The 19,792-nt window shown below is 50.1% G+C and overlaps 1 protein-coding gene and 1 long non-coding RNA gene across 2 annotated transcripts in view; both read right to left on the reverse strand.

Annotated features, from left to right (window-relative positions):
• Positions 1–19,600, reverse strand: part of Vps35l (VPS35 endosomal protein sorting factor like) — a 51,516-nt gene extending 31,916 nt beyond the window's left edge. Inside the window, exons 1-12 of the mRNA XM_048332790.1 lie at positions 19,528–19,600; positions 17,883–17,982; positions 16,583–16,750; positions 13,784–13,906; positions 12,699–12,723; positions 11,237–11,313; positions 10,559–10,687; positions 9,403–9,487; positions 7,176–7,235; positions 2,749–2,845; positions 1,530–1,577; positions 888–981 (exon numbers count right to left, since the gene is read on the reverse strand). Of these exons, the coding sequence (XP_048188747.1) occupies positions 888–981; positions 1,530–1,577; positions 2,749–2,845; positions 7,176–7,235; positions 9,403–9,487; positions 10,559–10,687; positions 11,237–11,313; positions 12,699–12,723; positions 13,784–13,906; positions 16,583–16,750; positions 17,883–17,982; positions 19,528–19,556 (1,035 nt within the window). The 5' untranslated portion in view covers positions 19,557–19,600. The remainder of the gene's footprint in view (positions 1–887; positions 982–1,529; positions 1,578–2,748; positions 2,846–7,175; positions 7,236–9,402; positions 9,488–10,558; positions 10,688–11,236; positions 11,314–12,698; positions 12,724–13,783; positions 13,907–16,582; positions 16,751–17,882; positions 17,983–19,527) is intronic.
• On the reverse strand, positions 1,961–2,228 carry LOC125340904. Its single transcript, XR_007208833.1, has 2 exons — positions 2,182–2,228; positions 1,961–2,089 (listed from the first exon to the last, which is right to left on the reverse strand). It is a non-coding gene; the product is annotated as an uncharacterized LOC125340904 (long non-coding RNA).
• Positions 19,601–19,792: the final 192 nt, after the last annotated feature.

Consider the following 19,792-nt stretch of genomic DNA (forward strand, 5'->3'; position numbering starts at 1 on the left):
AACACCCATGCAACACTGTCTTTTCCCCAGCTTATGTAACTTGCTTCTGAGTGTAAAATGCAACAGGTTTACAAGGAATGAATACGTTTTAGAAGGTGTGCTATTGTGCAAATGTGTAAGCGGTGACATCACTGTAGGTGACAGGACCTGGCAGTGTTTTTGCACATAGTAGGCAGACACTCAGCACCTCTGATGTGGGAAGTGTGTTCAAGCTTAAGGATATTCAAAAACAAAAGCTTCTAGAAAATGAGTTGATATTCCTGGATGAAACATAACTCCCAATTTCAAGCAGAAAACGATGTTACAGCTCCCAGCCCTGCTACCAGGGGAAGGAGGCTAGTAGCCCTTTCTCTTTTCGCCTTGACTCGAGTTTTCAAGACATGATGCCCTCAGGCTTTGGTCATCCGCTGGATGTCGTGTAAGAGAATCAAATAGAGCTGAGCCAAGGGATGTGTTTTCAATAAGCAAACACTGAATGGTTGTAATTCCACCTCATCAATGCTTTAACAAAAAGACAAAACCCCAAATCAACCCCTGGAGTTCAAGACAAGGGACAAAAATGCCTAGCGTCCTTGAATGCCCTTGGAAAGCCTGTGAGCCTTCTGCCCTGCCAGAGGCAAGAAATGCTTAATTCTGAAAACCAGTTCATCTGTATGAAGATGACCTTAAATGTTCCCTAATTAGAGCTATGGTTAAGTTGGTCTACTTTAAAATTAACTTCAACAACTCTTCTAGCAGCTCTACTTTCTGTGGAAGAGCTGTGGCCTAAAATTAGCAGCTAATAAGGCCTTCCTCAGGATGCCTGTGAGCAGTGGGGAGAGAGAGGCTGGAGAAGAGGAAGGAGAGGAAGGGGATGGCGAGCAGCCATGGCTGCAAGGACAGCTCACCCGGCACAGGTAGGCCCGGGCGTACACAGACACCAGCGGGTCTCCAATCCCTCTGATGACGCAGGAGAGCCGCGGCAGGCATTCGGAAATCCCACTGTGGGAGACAAAAAAAAAAGTTGGTATCACACACATGAGGGAACTCCATGTTCTATTTCTACAGTGGAGATAAAGCAGCAGGCAACCAGAGCCCATTACCAGCCATAATAGGACGGTGAATGTGGGCTAGGGTCGGTCCTGAGCTGGGTGTGGATCAGGGTGTATGCACAGCTGAGGGCCCACTCAGACCTCCTAGGGCCAGGCTCAGAGTCTTAACAACCAGCTCAGGACCACCCAAGTGGGAAGATCAAGGCCAGATACAAATACGGTGAAGTAGCTCTTCCCTGAGCTCCACAAGCTACTCCAGCATCCTCTCCCCTAGAGAGGGATTTCCTCCTTAACACAGGGAGTAAAACACACAATTCCGCCTCACTAAGACCTGTGTATGTATTCAATGGGAAGATAAGCACAAAGGGACTAATAGCAGGTCCACACACACTAAGTCCTCATGAATGACAGCCACTACCTCCCACCATCTGTAGGCTAGCTATGGGGCTGGGCATGACAGTCTCAGAAGTCACAGTTCTAGACACTGAAGAGCCTTACGTTTTAGAAAGGAATCTGTTACACTTCAGGATGGACGTTTCCACATAACTATAAAAACATGCCATTAAGGAAGACATTTTCAAGGTGGCCAGCTCCTGCAGGCAGACAATTCCAGAAGAAAACCAGGCAAGCAAGTCTCCGGAGGGAGCAAGGGCAGGCCTGGATAACATTCAGTAACCCAAAGAATTCAGTTAGCCAGTGGCGGGTTCTCCACACAGTTCTCAAGTTCTCATACTTAAAAGCTTGTGAAATGGTTACACTATTGACTCATGGTTGCATGTGGAAATTTAAAGTAGGCTTAGAGCATTTCTAATCAAGGCTTTCCGGGGAAAACAATGAACCTGAGATAATCACAGTTTGTTCTGGAACACTGGCATTTGTACAGAAAAACCTGACCTTGGTTGGTTTTTTGGGTCTCGTTTTTTTTTTGGATTTTTAGAATCACATCAAGACAAAGCATCTTCATGGAGTGAATTCATGTGAGAATGATCCTCAGGAAGTGACAGTCTGATCTATGTCATAGTCAAAACAACAACAACAAAAAGCTATATGGAAGTGCACTGTGGCTCTAGTGGTAGAGCGCTAGCCTTGAAGTGAAGAACTCAGGGACAAAACCCAGGTCCAGAGTTCAAGCACCACAACCAACAACAACAACAAAAATACTATATGGAACTGGGAGAGAGTGAGGGAAGAAGTGACATTGTCCAAAAAGAAATGTTCTCTTCACACCTAACTTATATAAGTGTAACTTTCTATACATCACCTTTGTAATAATAAAAACATTTTTTTAAATACTATATAGAAGCCAGGTATCAGTGGTTTGTACCTGTAACTCTAGTTTACTTGAGAGGCTGATGATTGTGGTTCAAAGCCTGCTCAGGCATAAAAGTCCAAGAGACTCTAATCTCCTAGTTAACCACCAAAACACCAGAAGTGGAGCTGTAGCTTACTTAAGTGGTAAAGTGCCAGTCTTGGGCAAAATGCTCAAGGACAGTGTCCAGGCCCTGAGTTCAAATCCCAGAACCAGTATCAAAAAAATTTTTTAAAGCCCTATATGGAAAGAGCAAGGGAAGGTCCCAATGAGGGCTTCTCTGAGGCAACCAACCATAATGTGACCAAAGTTTCAACACGAATGTTGGGACAGCCCAGAATTATTTCTATGAACAGTGAGACCCTGTCTCGGATCTTTACGATCACCACACACACACAAAAAGGATACAATCGTGGAATGAGTTCCCTGATTGAAGCAATCTTGAAAAACCAATTCAGGCACGTTTCCTTGGCTGTGTCATTTACGTTCTCTGGGGAAAAGTGTTCTGTAATACAAAACAGTCCCCATCAGCTCCCCCAGGTCCTGGGGTCCTTACAGCCCTAAGTCACGAGGCTGGACATTGCTGCCAGTCAGAAAAACAGGGAGGGAGGTACAGTGCCTTTTCTTTCCTTCCAAACATCATCATCCTTGTTGGGAAACTACTGGTGATGGCAACTACATGCAAACATGTGCATGCACATGTACATGCAAGTACACACACACACACACACACACACACACACACAGAGTTCTCATCATATCTCCCCCCCATCCTCCTGCCCACCCATCCTCCTGCCCACCCAGTGGCCCTCCCAGGTCTGTCTGCCACCTTCTTTCCAGATGCAGAAGCAGAAGGGGAGGTCACAGGGAAGGTTAATAACCTCCCTGGCACACACAAGCAGGCGCCTGGGCTCTGCAGCCACTGTATCAGCCTTAGCTCAGCTCTACGTGAACCCTGGAGTTGAGTACAGTAACCGTGACTGGAGAATTACAAACCCTTCAGGGGTCTGCTCCCTTACAGGATATGTGAGCTTCTGCCCGAAGCATGCTATGGGCTAGACCCAAAAGGTAAATCAAGAGCCTCAGGTAAGAAAGCAACCAGCGCTGCCAGCTCCATAGCGGTTCCAAGACTTGGGTCACCTTGCAGCCAAACTGCCAGTTTATTCCAGTATCAATCCTCTTCCTTTTTAATAATAGAAGTCTCCTTTGCAGCTCAGCAAGGTCATGTGACCAAGTGCTGGGCCAGAAATATGCAAAAGCACAACTTCTGGGAAGCATCTTTAAGTGAAGGCACTGGCCCTTCCTCCCTTCCTACCTGCCAACTGGAATGCAGATACCACAGCTGGAACCTCTGTAGTTACATTGATCTGTGAGAGCAACTAGATGGATGCCAAGATCCCCGGTGCAATGGGCTAGCCGGGCCCCCCCCAACCCCCCCCTGCCCCCGGCCCTGGCCTTTCTCATCATTTTGAGTTTTCTGGCTCCAGCAGCCAAGCCCAATCCTGACATACACACTTTCTTTTAAATGATAAAAACTGGCTTCTCAGAGTTCTGGAACTCCCTTGGACTCATAGCTCCCTGGCCCCCTCGTCATCTTTCTACAGTCATGGGAGGCTTGTGGCCAAGGTGATAAGAATCCCTGCACCAATGGCAGAAAAGATGAAGCCCAAGGCCTTTCTCCAGCAGGGACCTGCAGAGTCCCCACACCCACTTCCAGTGTTCAGCAACTTCCAGGTGTCTAGCAGGCTTTGGTCATGCAAGAACGAGTCACTTTGAAATAGATGGGAAGGGACCACTTTCCCCTTCTTGACCTGAACCCATGCACAAAAAGCAACTTTTTTTTTTTCAAGTTTGAAGAGCTTTCCACAGGAAAAGATGACGGTTATTTTTAAACTCATTTGTCACTCTTGTCTTGAGGGAGAGGGAGGGGCAGCATTAATTTCCCTTTATATGAGTGAATCATGCCGATGGAAATCCAAAAACAAAACTAGGCCCGTGAGGTCATCTAGGCTATCTTCCAACACCCAGCTGAAGGACCCCAAGGTGGGGCTTGGCAAGATGGACTTGGCAGCAGTTCTGGTGGCCTCTAAGGCCAGCATGCTGGCTCTGACAACCCTCCCACACAATCACCCTGAGCACCCGAGGCACATCATCTGTAAACACCAGTCCAGAGTCCGGGCTTCCCTTCTAGCTCAAGAGGGAAAGCACTCAACATCATATGGCAAACTCAGTACTCTACTTGTTCACTTGGTTTGGGGGAGGTGAGAGAGTATGAGGCAGGCCCTGGCTTCCGGAAGCTTTCATTCCAGGGGTGGAAGACCAGGAACAGACACAAAACAGAAAAGGCAGGTAATCAGGAAGTCAAGACAGTTAGTGGGACAGAAGAAACCAGAGAACAGGGTGCTTCAGGGGACAGTAACTGAGCCTAAGAGGGGAGGGCAGTTGTTAGACAGGGTGGTCAGAGCAAGCCCCTGCATGGCTGAACCCTGAGTTGGATGGAAGAAATACATTCCAGGAAGAGGAAACAAGTACAAAGGCCCTGAGGCAGGTATGAAATCAGCAGTGGTCCAAAAAGAAATAAAATCCTGGAGGATTCTGGGTAGAATGGATGCCATTCTGGCATCATGGTATGATGTGATTTACTATATATTGGTAGCACCAGGGTTTGAACTCATGGCCTACACTTGCTAGGTAGGTTTAAGCCATGCTCCAGCTTATAACAGGATTTATATTTTGGTACTTGGACTGCTATATGGAGGAGCTCAGAATTTGGAAAACAGTTCAGAAGAGACGAGGGTGCACAAAGAGCAGAGGGCGCCTTCTGGTTCCATTTGTCTTTGCAATGCTTCTACCTTCAACCCTGAACATCTGCGGGACAAAAGGAGGCAGGCGAGGCTCTGCCATCTGCAGAGAGCTTAGCGTGCACCAGAAGCACAGGCCCTGCCAAGCCAGGTCTGCCATGAGGCTGCTGAGAAGCACCATGCAGCCTATCCAACTCATCTCCTTGGAAAGAGAAGGATTTTCCCTCTCCAAGTGGATGGCAGCTTCACGTTTGCTGATCGACAAATGTAGGGGAGGGGATGGTTTCATACATTTGCTGGATCAACAAATGATGGAAGAGGGAGGTGCGCTTTTCTTTCATTTCTGTACTTTTTGGGGGAGGGGGAGGAGTGGGGTACTGTTGTGAAATAGGGTTTTACTATGTAGTCCAGCCTAGCCTCCAATTCTGATCCTCCTGCCTCAGTCTCTCAAGTGCTGAGATTATAGGCATATGTCACCATGACAGCTCAATGTGTACTTTTCATGAACTCGAAGACACTGGTATCTTTCCAGACTCCTAAGCACTCAACCTTAGAACTCCTGAAGGCAAAGAGCTCAAGTATTAAATTCACCAGCCATAACTTGATTCAAGTGGAAAGAATGAGCACAAATGCCACTAGGTTTCTCTGGCAACATCATTTCTTTAGGCAGATTTTCAGAGTAGATTTCATAGCTTACTTCATAATCATGACTAAGAGCCAGGCCCAATATCACCAGAAATCTTCAACAAAGTCTACCCCCCGCCTTCCCCTTTATCTTCTGGGAACCAGAGACCAAAGTGCAGATGAATTTTTAAAATTAAAACAAAACAAAAAGACATTAGCAAACAGAAGCCTGACTTGGGTTACAGGGGAAAAAAACAAGATACCTGAAGAAGGGGGAATTTGGGTGATAAATGCTAATTGATATTCTTAGACAAGGACTGAATAGATGTGCATACAAAAACAGCCTTTAACTGTGAATACTCAAAGTAGGGAGTCACTTACTAACAACTTTTCCTTATTTGGCCCTAAAGTCTTGTTGGTGGGAAAGGAAAATTATTGTGGTAGATGCAGATCAAATGCCTCTGGGACTCAGGCAGGTCATACAAATGCTTTATTACATTTTAACTTCCATGTTGGGAGGGGCTTTGTATTCTCCACAAATACTGAACTCTAAGGGTCTGAAGGGCTTGGTAACCAACAGCATTCAATAAGCACTGGATGGATGGAAAGATGGATGAATGAGTGGGATGGATAGAAGGATGAATGATATGGATGGGTGGATAAATGGATAGGTAAGATGGATGGATAAGATGGATGGGTGGGTGAGTGGATGGACAATGGATGGCTGAATGGGTCAGTGGGTGGGTAAGTGGGAGATAGGAGGAAAAGAAGGGAAGGGATAGGAGGAAAAGGAGGGAAGACAAGAAAGGGGAGAGAGGAAAAACAGTATCCTGGGCTCCTGGGAAGAGGGACAGAGGGAGGGTGACAAATGAGCAGGTTTGCCTGCACCAGAGCTCAGGAGTTAAGAGAGGCTACAAAGAAAGCTGCAGCTGAGAGCCATGCCTCTCCAGACATAGTCATTATCAGACATGACAAAGGAAATTCATCATCCACTTATACCCATTATACCCTCCTGGGAATTTAAGATTGATTGGCGATAAATTTAATGCCAACTGCACTTGGGTATAGACTGCCTATTCAAAGCATCTGTTACTATTGATTTATATGAATACAGTTCTCTTGAGCAATTTGATTCTCGGGATAGAAGGCTTTGTACAGAACTAGCAGCGTGCCAAGCAGTAGAGGGCACCGAGACGGTAGCAGCGTGGCAGTCTCACTCTAGACCTCGGCATTCCAGCACATTCCTATTCCTTGCCCCAATTTGCAGCTGGGCCCTTGGCGAACCTCCCAATGTTTTGGAAGAATGAGACACTGCCAAGTCTTCGAATGTGCCCTTTTACCTTGGCATGTCAAAATCAAATCCTTTATCCCGAGGCACTCAGACCTTGTAATGGCAAGTCTGTGCGTTACCTGGCAGGGTGCTGCGGCTGTCCATGCACATGGAAAAGATGCGCTCATACACCAGCTTTCCTGAGGGAAGAGGACACGGACTGTGCTTAGGGACAGGACCTCATCTCCCCGCCACACCCTAACTTGTGGCAGGATGGTGCCACCTAGTGGACACAGTTACACTATCTCTTTCTTTCTGTAATACTAAGGTCTGAAATCACAGCCTTGCACTTCCTAGGCAAGAGCTCCATAACTTCAGCCTTACCGCCAGTTCTTCAGTTTTTTAGTTTGTTTTTCATATAGGGTCTCATGCTTCTGCCTGGGCTGGCTTCAGACCATGATCCTCCTACTTATACCTTCCAAGTAGCTGTGCCTACATACACACACTATACCCAGCCTGTGTGGGGAATAGGGTTCTCAGTAAGTTTGTTCCCAGGCTAGACTTGAACTGCAATCTCCATCTCCCAAGCAGCTGGAATTACAGGTGCACACCTCTGCACCCAGCTTGCTACTAATGAAAGAGGAGAATTTTCTTCTCTGAGAGGAAGGAAAGTGACGCCTTTACCCTCTGAATCTCACGGAGGTTGGGTCTCTTATGCACCTCACAGAACATGCTTGGCATTCTGCATTCTACTCCTGGTTTTACTCTGCATTTGTTCATAGGCCAGACTAAAAATGGCAGCCAGTGGGCTGAGTCTAGCTGAGACCATGTGTTTTGCCCCAACCTTAATGGACCACCAAGTACTTATTCTTTCAAGTCCCAATGACAACCGGCTCCTGGTTCCAGCAGTACCTGAGGCCAGTCCTGGAGTTTTCAGCATAGTAATCCAATAAACACCCCATACACACCCATTTCCCAGGATGATTAAGGGTTCTGTCACTTCTCAGAGCCAATTCACTCAGGTCCCCCATCTCCTAGACAGGCCTGGTACGTGCAGACCTGACTGTGTCTCCAGATGAGTTTATTTTCTGACAGGTCAGCTCTGCTGATAGGTCCTGCTGGGTTGGGAACCCTTAGCATACCTTGCCTCTGCCAAGACCCCGGCCCTCAGAGGATGGGGGCACTGCCTGGTCCTTCGGGTCACCTTCCTGGAGTGGTCATGAATAGGCCAGCATGGGCGAGTCCCCTGGGTTGGGCAAACTGCTAGTGGCCTCCTGCAACTCAAGGCTGTGGGCCTCAGTTTACATATTTCTCTGGCTGTAAAAACCTCTGCAAGGGTCTTGGGGTGGGGACTCAGGCAGCCCTGATACAGCACAAAGGCCTCAGAGGCTAAGGTCCAGGCAGGAGGCTTGGGATGGGTGTGCAGGGAGAGCTTCAGGAGACTGAGCTACAAGCCCTAGGCGACTGGACGCAGGGGTATGACATTGTCAGCTCTCCAGCCTGGGCAGAGTTACATGGCAGTGCCGCTCCCTGAGATAGGAACCTTGCAAGGCAGGGAAAAAGCTGAGAAGAGAGGCCAAGCCCAGTGTCACTGTCCAGCTGAAACATCTCCCAGAGGTCCACGTGCTGAAGTTTTACTCAGGAGGAGGACACTGCTGCAAGGCAATGAACCTTTGGGGGAGGGAGGACCTAGTGGGAGGTCATTAGGTCATTGGGGGTGTGGCTTCAAAGGGAGAGTGGGACTCCAGCCCCTTCCTCACACTTTTGCCTCATGGCCATAAGGCAAGTAGATTTGCTCTGCCACAAGCTCCCATCAGGGTGTGCTGCTTCCAGCACACCCAGCCAAAGAGCCACCCAATCATGGACCTCCAAAACCCTTCTTGAAGAGGGCAGAAGGTGACTAACAGCCAGTCATGAACAGTGAGGGCTCAGACCCCCCCCCCCCAAAGTGGCAGGACGTGGCTCGCAGGGAGCCCAATTCTCCTATTCACTTGGTCAGCCTAACTGAAAGTCAGAAAACCAGCACCCAAGCCCCTTCCCAAACTGCCCCACTGCAGCTGGACAACACCCAGCGCCCTATGACACATGGGTCACTGAGACCCAAGACAACTGAGTATGTCAAAGCAGCTGTGAGTAGCTGGCATTTGAAGGTTCCCAGCACAAAGGAGTGCTAAGTGACTGAGGTGGTGTGCAGCTCCCTGTCCTGATCATTACACACTCAACACCAGGGAACAAATGTGAATTCAAAATATTACAAAGAGCAGAACCTTTGTCAGTGGGCCTGGGTGGGCTGGGTCCCCTAGGATTTTCCTACTTGGCACAGCGGAACCTGATGGCAAGCAGGTGTTCTGCCCAATTGGCACTTACCGAACGTGTCGAGTATGTCGGTGATGAGGACGAACTTGCTGGGGTAGAACTGAATCACGCTCGTGTCTGAGAGGAGCTTGGAACACTGCAAGAGAGGAGAGGACGATTCACAGGGCATGCCTCTCATGACTAGGCTCCGGATCCACATTGTCAGGCCGGCTGCAAGCCTGAGCTAGGCGAACCACGTGCTTCTGACACATGGTCTCCAACTGCTCACACAGAGTCGACTGGGCTCTGGAAAGCCATTAACCAAGAAGACTCAAGAAGACCGGGGTGGGGGGGGGGGGAGTAAGGTGGAGGGGGGCTTTGCCTTCAACACCCGTGACCAGAACTGGTGCTCTCCAGCTGGCACCTCTGCTTTATTTCTGCTTGGTCGGGATCTGCCAGGTAAGAACACCCCCAAATTCACAAACTTGTCGCTGTTACTTAAAAAAAAAACTCCCTCCTGAGTCTCCTCAAAGGTGTTTCCCTCCATGCTGGCTGCAGCTCACATGCCAGGTGCTGGCAATCCCTACACTCCCCCACAGCAGAGCCCCAAGGACCCCACTTTAAGACCTTATAGAACCACAACTATTTCTACTTTGAAGAACTAAGCTTAGCACCCTAAAATTGTGACCACACATCAATCACCCCACAGTAAACCTTGGAGTAATTCTGGCCAAGATCTTTACAGAAAGTCGTAGCTGTTCTCTTGCAGCATTCAATTTAAGTGCCAGTGTACCAATACCCTTCTGACAGTGCAGAGCTGCTTTCCCTAGAGCATCTATTAGACATGCTATTAGTCCTTAACTTGACAGGCCAACCTGGCCAAGGAAACCCGAGAACCCACTGCTTAGTATGCAGTGTACACAAATCAGGGCCGACACACTGCCTCGCCCAGGGGTATCAGAAAGTTGTAATCCAGGGTCACACTACTTCCTGGAATTGGGCAGTGTTCAACCTGTGCGGCTGCACATAGTGGCTCTGGGGCTCGTGACCTGAGGAACACAGTGTCATCATCACAGCCCTTCACATCAAGAACGGGAAGTTGGGACAGATGAACAAATGTTGGATTCTGAAGACAGGCTACTACAAACCCAAATTAAGATGTTTTAGAAGGAAATTTGAGGGGGGAAGGGCAGGGGGGTTATCACTCCACCATCACCACCCTCCGGACCTGAATGACTATTTTCAGAGCCTTCACTTTCTGGTCCGAGGCCCAGGCATCCTTCAACGACTGGTTGAGCTCCTCTATGCGGTTCACGTAGTCCTGCTGGGTCAGGTTCAGCAGCTCCTTCTGGGACCCCTGTGTGGAGAGGCAGAGGTGTGGGCAGAGGGAAACGGGGAGCCTGGCCGGCCTGACTCGCCTCAGAACAGCTGGGTTCTGGCTGCCTCTGTTCACAGTCCTCCACACAAACAGCCCTGGGTTTTCCACCCAGAACAGTGAGTCAGGCCCCAGCATTCCAGCTCAGCCACCACCATGGCTGACTGAGCAGGGCCTGTCCATGTGCGCTTGAGCTCCATGGATAGGCACAGCGCCACGTCACTGCTATACCAGGAGGGGAAGAGGTGAGGCTCCATGCAGAGCTCAGCAGAGATGGTTTTGCTCAAGATGCCAGGCAACATTGCTCTCTGCACTCACAAGCTGATGGTATGGAGGGCCAGGCGCCCGCAGAAGTGGGGCAAATGCCTCTGAGGCACCCTCTCTGCCTGGATCCGGAGCTGGAGACGTGGGAGGCCATAGCTATGCACTGGCTTAATTAAGGAGCAGCCACAGACAGGCTCACTTGGCAGAAGGAATGAACGACCCCCACCTCTACAGCCCCATCACTAGACCCAACAGACAGCTTCTCACCTCCTCAAAGTCATCCAGCTCCTCTAGCCGCGTGCGTACTTTCTCTGACATGGCGGACGCTGCCATCCCCGCTCTGCCTGCACAGGAGGGGCATGGGTCACACACGGCTGGCTTTCCTCCTGCACAGTCCCGCCCCAGCCATGAATGGCATCCGTCATTCTCCAGGTCGGGGCAGAGACAGGTGGAGGGCTCATCCGGTCCTTAGTATGGCATGTGCCCCAAAGCAGCTAAGCAACTCCCTGTGTGCCGGAGGTGGAGGGAGCTGGCTGGAGAACAACAGGGCTGGCTGGTTTTATCCAGCATTTGCCATCAGGTGCTGCACTGGCAGAGGCGAGAGGTGATGACTGCCCCCAGTCCCACCCTCTGGCCCTCTGCAGGGGGCTTCCAAAATACACATCACATGGCTGTGAACAGCAGAAAGCCCCTCACATTGTAGGAATCTGGATGGTTCAAGAGGAAGGTGCCAGTGGGTTCAGTGTGTGCAGAGGCCCCGGCTTATGCTGTATGAATGGCATTTGTGTTCCCTGGGGCCTTCGTGTAAGGGCACAAACCCATTTGTGAGGAGCCTCATGACCTCAGGGTGTCCCTCAAGACCCCACCTAAAACCATCATCTTTTTGCAATTCTACTGTGCCACCTCCACCTGCAGAGCAGGAGTGGGAGGAGGAGGTCATGTGTCATCGGTTATGTCCCCAAGGCCACGCTCACCTGTACCCCAGCAGGACCGGGTCTATTAACCCACTAACCAAGAGGAAGCTAGGAGAAACTCAAAGGAATTATAGAGTCTCATCTTACAGTGCTAACTCAGCAGTCCACATACAAACTTTTCAAGTGCTGCATGCTCCTTGTGCTCCTCGGGGGATCCCATCCCACAGTCCTTAGGGACAGTCTTAGAGAGGGAGACAGAAGAGCTGTGTTCAGGGCCCCAAGGACCAAGATGTCCATGCTTTCTCGAGAGGAAGGTAAAGGAAAGGTGTAAATCAGTCCTTAGCTGTTGGGGGGTGGGGTGTTCCCCTCATCCTTTATGTCCCCAAAGCCAACAGGACACCTGTCTTTTACCCCTTGGTCTCTAGCAGGCTCTAAGCATATATTTTTATTCTCCATCCTTAGTTTTACTGCTTTTAAATGAATTAGAAATCAAGACTGCAGGGCTGGGAATATGGCCTAGTGGCAAGAGTGCTTGCCTCCTATACATGAAGCTCTCAGTTCGATTCCCCAGCACCACATATATGGAAAACGGCCAGAAGGGGCGCTGTGGCTCAGGTGGCAGAGTGCTGGCCTTGAGCGGAAAGAAGCCAGGGAAGGTGCTTGGGCCCTGAGTCCAAGGCCCAGGACAGGCAAAAAAAAAAAAAAAAGAAAAAGAAATCAAGACTGCATAATACAAACTTTTCCCCCTTTTGTAAAATTATATGAAATGCAGAGCCCAAATTTCCCAGCAAAACATGAACAAGAACTCGTCTTACCTTTCTCAGATCCCATAAACAGGTTCTGCAGAGACAAGGAATCCATGAATGTTGTTTGAACATAAAACAACAGGGCCACTGTTTCCCCACCAAGCCATTTGTGTGGACTCAAGGGAGGTGGAAGGAAATATTCAAAGGAGGAAATGGGAGGTCTGGCTTTTGCCTCACTTCAGAGCTCTCAGGTGAGCCAGTAAACCCCACCATCTGCCATGTCAGCAGTCACCCAACAGAACACGGGTGCTTTTCCTACTTCTGCATTGCAGCCACATGGGCTGGGCCACTTTGGAGGGCCGCCCTGGGTGCTGAGAGCTACCAGAGGGTTTCCCCGGTCTCCACCCCCAGATGCAGGGCAGGGTGGGGTGGCTATAATGCAGCTCTCTAGACTTTTCCACAGGACCCTAAAGTGCACTCTTGTGGAAACCACGGCTCTGGACTCATTGTATGCATTCAAAAACATTAATAGGGCAGATGCAAACAATCCAACAATTCAGCCTGCCTGTCATGGCTGTTCCCTCCTCCGCAGAAAAAGGGAGGTGATAAAAGATTCCACTTCCTGGCCTCCCTTGCAGCATCCCATACCCCCTTCAAGACCAAGTCCTCCAGGAGGCCCTTGAGTGCAAGGGTCCACTTTGTTGCCTTTCTTCTGTTCATCAAGTCTAACCTCAGCAGAACAAAAGGACAGAGAGCCCCCCCACCAAGCCCTGCACATCCACTCTGCCTCCCCTCCTCCGAGGAGGACCTGAACTGCCATAGGCCCTCCTGCTTCCCTAGGTGGGAAGTCCTCTCCCAGGGGAGGGAAGCCCCATGCCCCATGCATACACAGCCATCCAACGGGAGGCAACTGCTTCACCTGGTGGCCGGCAAGCTTCCAGCCGCAGGACTTGCTGTGGCCTAGGACAAGCTGGTGGCACCCAGAGCCCTCCAGGGGGCACTCTCCTCCCCTCCACCACTCATTCTCCCCACAAGGAGACTCCACTACCCTAATCCTTCCTGCTCTAAACCAACTTCCTCCTGCTCTTAGCACCCTCAAGTTCTCCCACCTACCCCAACAGGGGCTGGGCGACAGAGGGGCCTCAGGTACTCACAATGGAGAGCCTCTCAGTAGTGGTGTACCGGGCCAGGATTTCCCCCCGCTTGCTGGCCCAGGGCTCAAAATCCAATCCCACCACAGAGCTGTCATCTTGGTCTCGCTTCTTCCTGGAGCTGTCCTGAAGAACAAGATGCCGAGATGCCCCTTCAGCAAAGGCTATGGCGGAGGAAGCCAGGCCCTGCCCCAAGGGCTGACTGACCAGGTCATCTGCAAGTTTACAGTGCTACAAACATCATTTCAGGGCTACAAACATTATTTTGAGTCCTTCTGCTAGAAATGGCCAAGAGCCACAGCTCACAGGCACTCAAGAACAAAGGAAGGAAACTGAACAAAACTACTGTTACACTGCCAAATGGCAAGGCTGAAACCACTGCTAACCTCAGCTCCAAGAAGCAGGCAGAGTAGGGACAGGTGATGCCCAGGTGCAGAACAGGCTACCACCGTCAGACCCTTCCCCCACACTGCCCTCCTCAGCGGTGCCCTACATGTGGGCACCAGGATGCAAGAATGTTTGAGTAACACTGCTGATAATACAGCAAACCCAGAACCTGCTGTGTGTGCAGTGCAAGTGCACGTTAGTGTACTTACAACCCAACATGACCCTCACAAATGAGACTGTGACCCAAAACAACACAAGGAAGCTCCTCCCACAAACCATCAAGCCAAAATCAGATGCAAAAATGGCTAGACTTCTGTAAAAACTCTCTTAAGTGGGAGAGCAATACAAAGTGGAGGCTGAGTGGGGGGTTCTGGTGTGCCAGCCAGCCAGGTCCCTCTCTGCTGGGCCACACCCACCTCCTTACATGAAGAACTAAGTGCGAAGTGAGGTAGCAGACAAGCTGTTTACCAATGAGAAAGGCCCTTGGACACAATTTTGGGGATACCCCCCCAAGGTTGGAAAATGGGATGGGGGACTGTTCTGTACAGCTGCACACATCAGCCAGTCCCTTAGGTAACCATAAAAAAGGCAAACTAGTACTGAATGAGGCTTAGCTGCAGAGCTCTCAGCAGCTTGCACAGGGCCAGGGTGGGCCCCTAGCACTGCCAAAAAAGTATGAAAACAACAAACACATTTTAAAAATAAAGAGCTAGGTGCCAACGATATGGGAAAGGATATTTACCAGCACAGCAACAGACAAAGGCCTGATATCTGTCATCTACAGAGAACTCAAAAAACTAAGCCCCTCCAAGCCCAATAAACCTATTAGGAAATGGGCAAAGGAGCTAAAGAGAGACTTCACAAGAGAAGATATAAAAATGGCAAAGAAACATATGAGGAAATGCTCAACATCCCTGCTAGTAAAGGAAATGCAAATAAAAACAACCCTGAGATACCACCTCACCCCAGTTAGAATGGCCTATACTCTGAACTCAGGCAACAACAAATGCTGGAAGGGGTGCGGGGAAAGAGGAACCCTTCTCCATTGTTGGTGGGAGTGCAAATTAGTACAACCACTTTGAAGAACAGTATGGAGGTTTCTCAAAAAGCTCAATATAGACCTACCCTATGACCCAGTCATACCACTCCTAGGCATCTATCCTAAACCGCAAACCCCAAGATATCAAAAAGACATTTGTACTTCCATGTTTATCGCAGCACAATTCACAATAGCCAAAATATGGAAACAACCCAGATGCCCCTCCACAGACGAATGGATCCAAAAAATATGGTACTTATACACAATGGAATACGACATAGCGATTAGGAATGGTGAAATATTGTTATTCGCAGGGAAATGGTCAGAACTTGAACAAATAATGTTGAGCGAGATAAGCCTAGAACACAGAAAACAAAGGGGCATGATCTCCCTGATATATGACTGTTAACAAAGGGAGATGGAGAGACAGTAGAGACCAAGTCTGGGAAACCAAAAACTGCTTGTCAAATAGTATTCCCCACAGGATTGGGGCAGCGACCCAACAGTATGTAACTAAAACCAAACAATTACTCAATGTATAAAGGTCAAAAATTGACCTCTCAGGGGAATACAATAGCTCAAAAGCTATGTACGTACGTTCATATAAGACTACTGTCGATTCCCCAGTACCACATATACAGAAAATGGCCAGAAGGGGCGCTGTGGCTCAAGTGGCAGAGTGAAAAGAAGCCAGGGACAGTGCTCAGGCCCTGAGTCCAAGCCCCAGGACTGGCAAAAAAAAAAAAAAAAAAAGACTACTGTCGACATATGGTCTAATATCGACATTACATTTAAAGCCCTAGGCGAACTTTCTTGGGCGTGGCCACATGGATACTGTATATTGTATATATGTCTACCTGACCTAGAGAAGGGATAGGAAAACAGGGCGTAAGATATCACAAGAAATGTACACACTGCCCTACTATGTAACTGTACCCTTTTTGCACAACACCTTGCCAAAAAATTTGTGTTCAATTAATAAATAAATTAAACTTAAAAAAAAAAAAAAAAGAGCTAGGTGCCAGTGGCTCATGCCTGTAATCCTAACACTCAGGAGGCTGAGATCTGAGGATTGTGATTTGAAGCCAACCCACACAGGAAAATCTGTGATACTCTTAGCCCCAATTAGCCATCAAAAAACAACAACAACAACAACAACAGAAGTGGAGCTGTGGCTCAAGTGGTAGAGTGCTAGCCTTAAGCAAATAGAGCTCAGGGACTGTAGCCAAGCCCTGAGTTCAAGCCCCATGACCAGCAAGACCCTGGCGACCCTGGATTGACTTGGGTTGTCACAAACACAACTCTCTGCACATGAATCGTGCATCCTCACACAGAAGCCCGCTTCCCTGCACACACTAGTGGCCAGGGCACATTACCGTGGCCGCTGCCACAGATGTGGGGTCCACAGTGGCTGCGAACATGGAGAGAGGGTCTGTGCCATCGAGGACGCTGCTCAGCGGGTCCGCCATGGAGCTGGAGGAAGAGGAGGATGTGGATGACGTGCTTCCTTTCCGGCTCACTTTCTTTGTTTTGGACTCTGTGACCTGTGGAGAAGTTTGTAGAGGTCCTGTCACCTCCCCTAGGCTGGACTGACACCCAGGCTTATCAACCTGCAGGGGATGAGGGTGGGGAGGGGGAAGGGCTTGGGGTGGGGCTTAAGTTTTATGACAGTCATCATAAATACCAATCACAGTAGTCTGGGAAGGGAAGGCACGGAGTTAGCCAGAAGTGTTTGAAAAATGACTTGGAAGGCATTGGAAGGCAGGAACAATAGGGATGGACAGCCTAGAAGCCCCTAAGACTCTGCCCTCCCTCTTCAGCACTATCATAGTTGACTTACAAGCTGATCACTGAGCCTTCAAAATGGATGCTGTCTCGACTAACACTAACCAGGCACAGGCCCCACACAAAACCCCAGGAAGAGCCTCAAAGTGACAGTGCCAGGCTTAGCCCCTACTCAGAATTTTACATCCAGGGCCTGAAGCTCATACATCTGTGCAAGCACACAACCTTCCTTCACTTCAGCAAGGAGCCTCTCTGTGGGTCAAGAGCCACCCCAGACCTGCTTCATCTCAGTCCCACCCTCCCCAGATTGGCACAGGGGCACTGGCAGTTCTCAGGAGCCTTCGGGCTATGTGCCTGGTAGCAGGTAGAGTCATGAGTTAGTGTGTGACCTTCCACATGTGCTTGGCCACATGTGCTTGTGGACCGTGAAAACATTCAATTAGGAACTTTTGCAACTGGGCACTAGTGGCTCACCGGAGCACCACCCAAAAAATTCTGCCTGTGAACAGACCCTCCAGGTCTCTAGCCTGCTTTTTGTTATATGAAAGAGTAGGTATGCTGAGTACTGATTCTCAAGTGTTCCAAAGAGAGAAATCTAGAAGCAATGGTTTGCTGACACACCCAAACTGCAGCACCTGTTCCTCACCAGGCCTCATGGACCAAGGGCTGGGGGTGTGATTGGCTGAGTGGAAGGCAGCTGAGCTGCCTGAGGCAATGGGAAGAGGGAGATGTCCTGTTCAAGTTCTAGAATCAGTACAACCTTGGAGCCTTAGAGTACTCACTGGGGGTGGGACAGGGTGTCACTAAGCATTGGGGGTGCTCACCAAGCCTCTTGCCCAGAGGGTGGGTTACTGAGCCCTGGGGGTGCTCACCAAGCCATGGGGTGCTCACCATGATGGGCTTCAGCGGGTGGTAGTCACCACACTCTATCTGCACGGCCTCCAGACGGCAGGATGCCAATTCTGCCTTGTAGTTCCGGTTCCGGGAGTGCCTGCAGCAAGAGAACAGGGTCAGCTCCGAGGAGACACCTAAACCCAGCAAGAAATCACCATTTCTTGCTCCAGTCTAGGAGCTAGGCCTGAGGCCCAGCGGACAATGACTGTGTTCCAGGTGCTGGGTTCCAAACCTCCACACCCCCATAGGCTGAACAACTTTAAGTCAACTTTTTCATCTGCCTCCATTTTCTCACCTGAAAAACTAACGTTAAGAAGGAACTGAGGCTAAACACCACACAAGAGCTTGACAGGTGTAAACTGTATGGTCTCTGGAGGCCTCTTCCACTTGCTCAAAGTTCCTAAACATTTCTGGGAACCTGTCATCCTGCTCCAGGTTCTGGTAGTAACAAGGGTGGGCAACACTTGCTCTTCTTTTCCCCCAGTACTGTGATTTGCAATCAGGACGAGCTTGCTCTACTACTTGTTGAGCCACACTCCTTTTGCTTTTGTTTTCATATAGGGTCTTGTCCTTTTGCTTGGGACAGCTTCAGACTGAGATAATTCTTTCTCCTCCTGGGTGTGAACGACCACACTCAGCCCTGAGCCCTGTTCCTTTTAAAGGAACAAAACATTGGTGGGAAAACCGAAAGACAAAAACATGCAGGGACCACATAAAGAAATGCCTAATACATGGCCTTTTAGGAAATCTGAAGACTCTAAGACATTAATGGGAATATGACGTCTGTTTCTAACTTAAAATTCTAAACATAAACTGATACATTAGTGGCTCACACGATGTAGTCCTAACTATTCCCTAGCTACTCCGGAGGTTGAAATCTGAGGGTCTCGGTTTGAAGCCAGCCCATAAGGAAAGTTTCTGAGACTCCTGCTTTTAACAAACAAAAAGCCACAAGTGGAGGAGTGGCTCAATTGATAGAGCACCAACCTTGAGTGAAAGCCAAACCAAGAGAGTGCATCAGGGCCCGAGTTGAAGTCCCAGCACTGACTGTGTTATCTTTCTGGAAGTTTCTCACGTTTTGGGAGCTTCGGTCTTACTGATTTCCCAAAAGGCACACAGCCTCTTGTCAAGCCCTATGTCCATTTCAAAGGAAAATGAGAGCGCAAGGGGCCTTCGATGTAGGTGCGCTGCCCCGAATAATCCCATGGTCGCCATCACTCGTAGCCACTTCAGCCACCCGCAGCCTGACACCTCGGCGCGCGCCACTCCCTCCAGTCGAGCTCCTACTTGCCCGCCAAGACCTAGTGTACGGCTGTTCTCCTCACACCTTCCCGGGCCCCTGGCCGGGCTGCCCCGGAGCCCCGGGAGCGAGCGCATGCCCTGCACACAGTAGGACATGCGTGGCCACACTAAAGCCGAGCCCATGGTGCGGGCTCGGCAGCAGCCAGGGGCTGACAACCCGGGGCTGGGGCTGGGAGGGGGCGGCTGCAGCCCGGGGGCCCCCGGGACCGCCCTCCCCAGCGGCCGCCCCGGAGGCGAGCAGGGGTGCGGGACCCAGAGGGCCCTGACCACCCGGGTGGGGGCGGCCGCCGCAGGGACGGAGACCCACACAGACGAGCGCTCCCCGCCACCGCCTCCTTACCACGGGAACGCGGCCATCTTCCCCGTCATGTGACCGCTGGCAAGGGGCTGTCCGCCCTTCTCCCTTCCGACGTGCCCCGCCCTGCTCGCCATGATAGTGAGAGGCGGGTGCCGTAAAGCAAACCTGGACACTGTCGTGCGAGGCGCCATGTTTATGCGGGGCTGGTGGCGTAAAGCGATCCGAGGCGCTGTCGTGCGCCAGCGCCTTGATGGTCAGGACTGCCGGGTCGGGCTTGCTCACCTGCGCCCCCTCGAGGCGGAGGGGC

The sequence above is a fragment of the Perognathus longimembris genome, chromosome 23 (assembly GCF_023159225.1).
Source record: "Perognathus longimembris pacificus isolate PPM17 chromosome 23, ASM2315922v1, whole genome shotgun sequence".
In the NCBI taxonomy this organism is placed as follows: Eukaryota; Metazoa; Chordata; class Mammalia; order Rodentia; family Heteromyidae; genus Perognathus; species Perognathus longimembris.